This window comes from Thermobia domestica, chromosome 4, assembly GCF_964235325.1.
Source record: "Thermobia domestica chromosome 4, izTheDome1.hap1.1, whole genome shotgun sequence".
In the NCBI taxonomy this organism is placed as follows: Eukaryota; Metazoa; Arthropoda; class Insecta; order Zygentoma; family Lepismatidae; genus Thermobia; species Thermobia domestica.
Window position 1 is genome coordinate 256,379,966 of NC_137457.1, and position 10,733 is coordinate 256,390,698.

A 10,733-nucleotide genomic window follows, 5' to 3' on the forward strand; every position below is an offset into this window, starting at 1 on the left:
CCTCACATAAAAATAAAAGAAAAAGTTCATATGGACCTATGGCGAAAAGTACATAGTTTCAGAACTAGGGCTGTCCAAAACCGCGAAAAAGCCAAACAGGCCCTATTTCGAATTCCAGAAACTGTGGATGGTGGTCCTTATCAGTGTAGAGAAAGCCACGCATACACAGTCCAAAAGTGCATATTTCGTCAATTTCTAATAGGTATACAGGGTATTCCCTACAGGGTGTAGTTCTCAGATATGCTGTCAACAGTTTCAGATATACCCTTATTTCAAGGAGGGTCCAAAGTAGGCAGAAGGTAAGCCTTGACAACAATGGACATCCAATGGACATGAAGTCGGAAGTGTTAGGAACCGGCAGCTCCATGTTTTTTTATGTTCAGTTTAATGTGTGATGCGTTGTATTTCGTCAGGTATATTTCACGTTTCCTTCATTTATAAGCGTGAAAGAAAACATTGCAGCATGCATTTACTGAGTACGAGAAACCGTTTTGCTGACGATCCTTAACACTTCCGACATCGTGCCAAAGGATCTGTGTTCACTGCTATCAAGGCTTATCGTTTGCCTACTTTGGACCAATCATGAAGTCAGAGAATATCTCAAAATTCGGTTGATAGCATGTCTGGGAATTTCACCTTGTATGGAATACTCTGTACACCCACTGAAAATTAATGAAATATCCATTTTTGGATTGCGTATGCGTGGCTTCTTTCACGCCAATAAATACCACCATCCACAGTTTCTGGAATTCGAAACAGGGCCTGTGTAAATTCGGCTTTTTCGCGATTTTGGATAGCCCTAGCTTTGAAACTATGCATTTTTGCCCACAGGTCCATATGAACTTTTTCTCTTATTTTTATCTAAGGAATCATCTCTTACAGTTTGTCGGTATAGTTCAGTAACACCCTGTATATATTTATATATAATATGCTTTCAGAAGGGCAAGAGTATGGTGGTCTGCAGAGCAAATTGGTTGATAAAAGCCATCTTAAAGATTAAGTTCTGTAGTTAGCAAAGTTGTTACGCACTTCTTTGATCAATCGAACAACACAACTCCTGCATGACAATGTAAGATTTTTAGTTCAACAAGATCGTACCTGTAAAAGACATATTATTAGGCCCTTCTATTTTATTGTGTATCAAATTAGCACTAACAATATACGTATTTAATTTTTTATATTCTTTTTTGTCTTTTTAAACAGAGGCACCACCAGTTTCTGAGCGAAGCTATACACCTCCCCTTCCAGCTGAAGACGAGCCCACTGCCGTTACTGCCGTACCTGATTCACAGAGCTTTACGCCTCCACACCCACCTCCAGCTGCTGATGAAGGATCGTACACCCCACCGTTAACTAGTCTTACATCGGAATCTCACACACCTCCCCTGTCACCAGTGCGAGGAAAGCGGAAACGCACAGACCAGTTGGCTGAAAGCATTCCAAGAAAGGTTCGTTTGGGTAGTAGTGATAAAGTAGGCTCTGCTAGCAACTCTGTCGACGATGGAGATTCCCCCTATAGTCCGGGTGGCAGTGTGGTGGATGACAATACAGCAGATTTGCGAAAGGAGATGGAAGAATTAAATCGGAAAATAGAGGAGGAAAGGCAGCAGTTGGAAACCATGAAGGCAAAAACTGTTACTGCACCTGTTAATCCCGCAAGCACTAGCTCAAGTCCTACAGGAGATGAAAACGAAGCTTACAGTCCATCACGGTCTTTCACACCTCCTCCAGTTAGCGACGAAAGTAGATCGTTGAGCGGTATAGACACCGCGAAATCCATTAGCCTGCCTCAAAATTTGCAAGAAATTTTAGCAAAAATTAGGAAGCAAGATGAAAGCAAATCCTTAAATTTACAGTCGGATCCAATCGTTCAGAATTATGGTGGTGAAGTTGCTGAACCGGACACAGAAGAAACCAAGGAGGCTAAAGTGGTTGAGAAAACACGAAAAAAGCCTGCAGCACCAGCTCCGAAAGTGGGTCCTAAGGATCCTCGACACCGAGATCCGCGACGACCACCCGAGCATAAATCATTGAGCAGTTTCACAGATTCTGAAATGGCAGCTAAAGCAGCTGAAATGGAGGCTCTTGATTCTGCTGCAATTATAGATTCAGATGCCGCATCATCAACTCCTACTTATCCATCGTTGGGATTACAGTATAAATCTTATGGCTCTTCTTCTCCACCAAGGTCAGGTGACGCCATACGAGTTCCTAAAAGTAATAAAACGCTCGAGCAGCCACCACCGCCTGGCGTAGAAGCGGAAGGATTTCAGGTGACACAGTACCCTAAGTATCCACCACAGGAAGCAGATTCTGAAGATAGGCCTAAAGTGACCAAGTATCCGTCGTATCCGCCAGAAGAGCCTAAGTACCCAGCCTATTCGTATCCACCTCCACCCGAAGTCCCTCCGTCAACTGTACCACCAATGCCAGCAGCCACAGCAATGCCACCAATTAACATGGGACCACCACCTCCAGCGAACTACCCACCACCACCACCGCCACCACCACCCGTTGCACCAAACCCCTATCCAGCTGTTCCACCCCATTACCAAATGCCACCAGCGTACCCTCAGCACACAGCCCAGATGCCTATGCCTGTGCAACCTAATCCACCACCACCACAGTACGTAAGCTACAGCTATGACCCAAGAACAGCACGGAATTATGAATCTCATCAAGATTATTCAGGGGGATCTCATCAGGACTATTCCGGTGGCAGAAACAAAGAAGAGAGTAATTCCCGTGGTGGTTATAAACGTAAGTACCACGACGACGAGGGACCAAGAGGGGATAGCTATCACACACGGTCGTCGCGACAGGAGAAACAAGGTTGGCAGCCAAGGAGAAACAAGGATAGAAGATATTGGAACGATCATAAGGACAAGGACAAGCAAGGTGGCAATGGACGACGTAATTTCCCAGGCAGACAGCAAAGTCGCAGGTGGCGTGGTGGACGCTACAAAGACCGAGACAGTTGGGAAGAAGGTGGTCAGTGGAAACGTGGTGATGAACAGAGTTCCCGATCATATTATTCAGATAGTAAGAAAAGAACAAGCGATTGAAACATGTAAAAAAAGGAAGTATGTGTATATATGTATATGTGTGTGTGTGTGTGTGATGTTGATCTCATTACGAAACTTGTACATACGTGTGTATCTCCCCAATCTTCTTTCTTTTTCCTTTTTTTAAAAAAAAAAAAATACGATCTGTGTTTGCGTGTATATTTAGTGTTAATGATCACAGAATCATTTGCGATGTGATTTTATGATGTCTGAATTATGAATAGTACTCGGAAAATACAGAGAAAAGTGAATAGTATGTATTACATTTTCTACAGAATTGTCTTATTCTGAATTGATTTTTTTTAGATATATTAAATAAATCTAGTCTTTCTTCAAGCAGACAGTATAGATTTTTTCTTTTCTCTCCGGAAATCACAGAGACTTTTATGTCAAAATGTTGATTTGTTTTAAAATTTCTTTTATAACTAGTGCTTGTGTTAATGAATTAATGATACTGAATTCATATTTCCATTCTTTCCGTAGTTTCCAAATTTTCTTTGGATTAAGGGGAGTTAGTTATTCCTGAAAGAGTAAGGGAATATTAGTTATTTCTCTAATTTCCTGCAGTTTTCTTTTACTTTCATTTAATCGTTTTATCGTTTACCAAACCTTACTAGAATTTGCTAGGAGATAATCGTATACTATATGTGAATGTGTGTAGACTGTTACCATGCTTGATTTGTGGGTCTGAAGAAACAAAACATGATTAGTTCATAGTACAAATCAGGCTCAATTTTTGGGCATTATTATTTTTCCTCGTCCTGCCTCATACTTAGTTACTCTCCTAAATTGATTCCAATATTCACTTACTTTCAAGCTGTATCTGAACTTCTACTTGAAATATTGGCCCACATTGGTAGATTTTTTAGTTGTTCCTTAGTCAAAATACATCGTGTGTTAACTAAATGCCATATTGTTAAGAAAGAAATTGAAAGCGAAATCATGTTATACACAAATTAGATACATAAAACATCTTTGGTTGCATTCATTTTTCTTAAAGCAAAAGATTGTCCATGACATTTAGTTATATGTATATATATATGTGATATATACATATGTATGTATATATACATCTATTAAGAAAAAAGTAATTAATGTATGCGCATAAGAGATGTGGGCTTCAAGTATCATAAGAAAGTAAGTCGCTTAAATATATGGGAGCTCTTGAGAGTTCATAGTCTGTGAGAATAAGATTGTTCAAGATGTGTAGGGGGATTCAGTGTCTTATGTAAGAAGCCAGTGAATCTCTGTGAAAGGTTTTAAATATATATATGATACTATGATAAAAAATAAACTAGTATCTGTGTTAAAGATGAAAATGTATTTTTAAATAACATTGATGTGCCATGTATAGAACTACATATTATTATGTAAAAAGAACGAGTATTTGTGATAACAGATAAATGACTTTTTTTTAAAAAAAAAATAAGAGTCCTTTATACTTGAATATTGCCTAGAGATTTTTTTTTTTTACATACATGAACATGAACCTGTATGCATATGTAAATACATGTGTACGATTTTAAGGAAATTGATTATTAAGGTAGTCTTTCAGCAGGTTATTCCGTGATGCATTCAACATGCTTTGGTGATAAAACCACATCAAGAGATAGCTTATCTTGCATTTTGCTAAGAGACATGCTTTGCTGATAAAACTACATCAAGAGATAGCTTATCTTGCATTTTGCTAAGAGACGCGTATGATCAAAGCTAACATTATGCGAAATTGGAATTGACAAGAACAATTATCATAATGTCAGAGACGCATTTGATCAAATGCTATAAGTTATAAAATGTGAGATACAAATAGTTTAGTGAGATTTTTTTTCCTTTCTTGGGTTGAAAAACAGATCAGATTTGTTATGCGTCCTTTTTAGTATCACGACCTAATTATAACTTTATAATCAAAAATCCTTGTAAATATATCTATAGGGAAAGCACAACGTCCACAATCTGTCTTCATTTATTAGTACAGTATTCTCGATAATACGAGTGGAATGGGACCAAGGCTATTTCGGATTAAACTGAAAAGGAGGTAAAATGTTTATTTTATAGATTTTTCCAAATACAATATAATGTTAATACAGTGCATTTAATTTTGAATTAGCTTACCATTAGAAGGTATACATGATACAGCATTGCACAACTGATGTTTTCTTTAATGTGTATCTTGAATAAATCGTCGAAACGGACTCTGCGCAAGACATATGATACTGCTAATGTTAATGAAACCAACTTTGTGTTATTGATTCGCTCCATATTTTGAAGGTTTTTTGATGGTTTCACTTCGATCTGGTCTCCAACATACCTTAAATTTTCGATTGCATATAATATGTCTTTTTGTTTCCATTCATTCTGTCAATCAAACATTCGAACTAAAACTTACTGTAATTTAAAACAGAACACGCATATGTCTTAGAAACATGCAGGACTCGACTGGTGGCAAAAAGAAGGAAACATGTTGAAATCCTGTACTACGTGCATAACTTCTGTTGTTGTTAGACTTCTAATGCGCTCCAAGAACGAATCGCAATTTTTTAGCAGTTAAGTCTTATATAGCTAGAATTATACGGAACATCGAACTAACGAAACCTTACCTTATCTCTGTATTACTGAGTAATTTACTTCAAAAAAATTTCGCCAGCTTATGAGATCACTTAACAATCCATCTAATTTTAAAATGTTCCTATGGTTTCGTTTCAACAATAGCCTTAAAATAAAGTAAAACATTAACTGCATAGCTGATATAGTATTATCATCATTATCATTTGTTTCCAGTTTTTCTTCTGCGTCGGTTCATCAATATTTAAAACAAAGAATCTTATTTAAACTTATTCCTACTTTTTCTTTCTTTCGGATTGTTACTCTGAAAATTCAGTCCTTAAATTTATTTTGTGTGTAAAGGACTTATAATGTATTTTGTGTCCTGCAATCAGTGTGCTATGATCTATTTTTCTATGTAACCAAAATTGTGCACTTTGAAATTTCTTTACACTATAGATGCATGATTTTTTTTTTCTTTCTCCTATTAGAGCCTCCTTCTTGTAAACCCCGCAAATTCCAGTTCCCTAGAGATTTAGTACTTACGTATCCTCGGGTTCAATTTCAGGTAGGCTGCATTTTTCGTAATGTAGCTTAAACGGCACATTTTGGTATTTTTGCGCACTTCGTCATCCTCCACACGAGGAACCACTGCGCTACAAAGTCAGCACTATGATTTATTTACTAAAAGCAATACTAGTGACATCAGCAAATATCTGTGTCTGTTCGTTAAGGGTTGATTTAACCTTTAGGGGTTCGCGTGTAATGATGTTACACCCGCGTTCGCGTGACGGCATTTTTACCGCTCTTGCGTTTTTATTAATTAATACAACTCAGTATTGCGGAAATGAGTATATAATTAGGCCAACGCAATCAGTTGTCTTAATTGCTGACTAGAGAAGACCTGACCAATCTAAGTAGCGCATTGAGATCAGGCTCGTATTTGTCTGTAAAGGTGGTTTTAAAATGCTGCCCATGTCAGCGCACAAAGATTAATCTATTTTGTGATTAAAATAACTTCTTAGTTAAGCATCTCGCGGCGATATGCAAGATAAATTGACAAATTTCGGTTGGCCAGTCCTTGCACCAAATGGAACAAAACGTTATATGGATAGTAAAGCGGTTGCCGGGCGTATGAAATGTATATTGTGTCGCTTTTGAAGTGCTCATTTTTGGCATTAACTGTTTGAAATTTCTATCAGTGCTCTTACTTTGTAAACGAAACATTTATCCATAATTATAAAACATTTTTGTACCATTTGGTGTCAGAAATGAAATCTCAAATATGTTACATCATTATTCATCCTCTATATCGATTTTTAAGCTTCCATTCGAGAAACGTTGCTTTTATTAAAAGGGCTAGAAGTAAACTGATAAATATATTCCTGTGTTACCTCATGGGATTTGTGTGTGTTTGATCGAGTATTCTAGTTTTGACATATTCTACCTTTGAAATCTTCAGTGACGGTCAATGTAAATACAAAACGAAATTACAAGTGTAATTTCGTTCTGTAACTGTGTAGTTGCCGTGTAATGACGATTGCTGTTTGCACCCACACAAGTTAATTTGTATGTCGTAAGACATATGTGTAAAAATAATAAAATATTCGTTGTATAATATTTTTACCATGAAAGTTGTCCTTCAATAAATCTAGATCCTCTGTAAGATATTATATGCAAGTGTGTGCACGCGTTGTATTTTTAGTGCTGACTGAATGTTCTGATGATTCAAATAAAAGAATTTATATTAAAAAAGAAAAGAAAGAAAAAAAGACTGTGAGATAGAATGAAGGATTAAATGGTTACTTTTAATTTCTTTATACGTATTTTAAAGCTCTATACGAATATGTATATATGTAGAATATTATATTATTAAGGATAGGATACTGGAAATTGCTATTTGTTTGAGACTTTTTTTCCTTTAAAGCTATGAAAAATCATAAACAGCGGCAGTTTTTGCTTACCACCTTATACTATTGTATCATTGGTTTAATTTGCCCTTCATAAAATGAAAATTGAAGTGGCGTCGGCTTTAAATGCCAGTAGCTCTATACTTTCCAAATATTGAAACCATTTTCAATTACAACACAGTAAATTTATACTGACGGAATCAGAGCTGTTAAGCAATTGGTTTGTAGTAGAAATTCAGTTAGTGGACCTAGGTGTAACTTCAATAAACGCTATTTTCTTTCTTCGAAAAAATAATTTTGTAGTACAATTAATAATACAATATTTTCCGTTGTATAAGATGCACTTTTTTTTCCCCTTTTAAAATAAGTCCAAAATTAGATGCTGTTATGCACCGATGTGCAACATTCCAACCAGGTACAGTTCAGTAACTAAGTAAATGTAGATTGGATAAAATCACCTTGTTTATTATAACATGTACGCCTTTTGTGTGGACGTGCTTGCACTGTAGACATCCCAGACACACGTGTAATTCCACATTAACTCCACATTAGGTTTCTTGCTAAATATCACTTTAATGTTTATACGTAGTTTTTTCTTTCAAAGTTGAATAAAATAAATTGAGGTGCATCTTATATGCTGGGAAATGCGGTAATTGTGTAAATGTAATTATAACTATTGAATTATTATTTTTATTTCAAACGATAAGCAGTAATAAAATCAAATTTGTTTTAAATAATGTGAGTAAAATTTAAAATAGCATTGTAAATAACAATAATTAAAACATTTATAATAACATTAAATGCTACCAATTGAGAAACTTCAGCTATGGTTCTCCGCTTAACTGTTCGTTTATTTATTTATTCTTTTAAATAATGTCCGTCAGTTGCAGTTACCACTTCTCACTCGCTCTCTTATATGCTCTATCACATTTCTCAGAATGCAATATTTTCGTAATGTAATCCCTTTCATGTTACTAATCATTAATATTCAGTATCTTTTACATGCTTTCGTATTTTTCTTTTTTGTATTTTTTTCATCCACCCAGTAATTTTCCAGTTCTTGAAATGTACATGTCAGATGGTTTTATTAGTTTTTCAGCAATTTTATTTTTAATGTTTCTGCTTTGCACAATAAAATTCAGCAAAGTTAGAAAGATGATAATGATTTTTTGGTTAAAAAAAATGATAAAGTTTGCTATTGATGTCTTGATGTCTGAGATGCTGAAATTGCAAGAGATTTTAAATTAACACTAGAACCGTTGATTGAGAATGAATCATTTCTAGCTGTTGCTTTCGTCATTGACTATGTGACGGTCAGGTCCTTCCTAAGAGCTGCTGGTACACAAGTTTCAAATCTTTTCTGTAAGCTAGTTATTTTGTTGTAATTTAAAGATTCAGTATTTGAAGGGCTTAGGGTTATTAGTGCCCAGAATCTAATAGCAAGACACACAATACGTTGCTTTTAAGTAACAGCATAGTAGCTACTCACGCACTAATAGACTTTGGTCCGGCTTTTGGTTGGAGATGAATAGTTTATATCAAACTAATGAACCCAGTATGGAAAGAAAAGATGTGAGAGTTTGTGAAATAACTGATCGCTTGCTTTTGTAGAAGCCACATGTGGAATTAAGTATGATTTTCCTTTGCGTGTAACTCCGAAGACAACTTTTATCAGTGAGAATTTAGTGTGTTCGAGAGTGTGTGTTTATACTTGGGTAAGAATGATACTTGAAAAAGTAAAAGATGAAATTTTTTGATTTGTCACTTTGTCAGAGAAAAAACTTTTGTAGAATAAGTTGTAAATAATTTGTATACAGTCATTACCATAATGTATATAATAACTCATTATTTCTCATTGTTTTCCCCCATAATGCTGTGCTTAAGGACTGTAGTTATCTTTCTAAGTTGTAACTAGTCAGTGTTTGTCGTGTACTTTCATGTTTCATTTATTTGCACGTTACATTCATTCCGTATAGGAGATATCGTTAAGTTAGCTTTTATAGAAGTAACAGGAAAAACATAAATTTTACTAATTCATGAATTTAAATGAGTAGTCCAAGCTTACTTTATAAATACTGTGCTTGATAATTTAGCTTCTTTTTGATAAAAAGATTTTTTTTTTCTTCTCAAGATTCATGTATTGAAATAGAATATTGTTTCCTTTTTAATTGTGCGTTAAGTGAATGTCTTCTTATTTACTGTTTATTGTACGTGAAAATGGATTTGTTTACGAAGAAATTAATATCAAAAGCTAAACTTGTTTTGTTCACTCTTGATAGAAACTCTGACCAAAAGTAGTTACCAAAATAAGGTACCTCTCATGCCAATGATAAAAATGTCCGCACTTGGATAAATTTCTTGTTTCGTGTAGTAATAGTAATTTGGGAACGTGCAGCTATTGTTGAAGATATTCGTCTCTGGAATCTCGAAAAAAATTATATCAAAAGTTTGGCATAAATCTTTCCTTTTATCTCAAATTTTATTACTCATAGAGAAGAAATTTCTTGAATAAAAGGTCATATAAAAAGTATCGGCGGTCTTTTGGTACATTTTTGAACAAAAAATTTATTTATTGAAAATCAATTTTAACAGAGTAAATGTTGACAATTATTGTCTATGACCTTTTGCCATTTTTCGGGTAGCTTTATAATTCCATCGCTGTAGAACTTCTGTGGTTTAATCGTCGAAAAACTTGGCCAAGTGATTTTCAGCGGCGCTTCGGTCGGTCATTTTTTTTTTTTTTAAACCATCAAGAGAGTTTCGCAGAGACCGAAACAAATGGTAGTTAGATGGTGCATTTTTTATTCTATTTGAAGCGACTCATTACAGGTGATGAAAAATGGGTGAAATATGAGAATATCAAACGCAAGCGTTCATGGTCAAAGGGTGGTGACTCTCCACAAACGACTTCAAAGCCTGGATTGTCGGCAGACAACGTTATATTGAGTGTTTGGTGGGATTGGAAGAGAATTGTCCATTATAAGGCTGCTTCAACCTGACGAAACCATCAATTCGGTTTTGTACTGTACACAACTCGACTGTTTGAACGAAGCAATCCAGAAAAAGCAACCAGAATTGGCCAACAGAAAGGGAGTTGTGTTCAATCATGAGAATGTGCGGACACACACATATTTGATGACTCGGAACAAATTGATGAAACTTGGCTAGGAGGTTTTGATGCATCCACCGTATAGCCCGGACCTTGTACCATCTACCA

General features: G+C 35.6%; 1 protein-coding gene across 5 annotated transcripts in view; it reads left to right on the forward strand.

Annotated features, from left to right (window-relative positions):
• Positions 1–9,672, forward strand: part of pps (protein partner of snf) — a 215,954-nt gene extending 206,282 nt beyond the window's left edge. For all 5 annotated transcript variants that reach the window (XM_081755781.1, XM_081755784.1, XM_081755782.1 and 2 more), the window contains one exon: positions 1,204–9,672. In XM_081755781.1, the coding sequence (XP_081611907.1) occupies positions 1,204–3,065 (1,862 nt within the window). In that variant the 3' untranslated portion in view covers positions 3,066–9,672. The remainder of the gene's footprint in view (positions 1–1,203) is intronic.
• Positions 9,673–10,733: the final 1,061 nt, after the last annotated feature.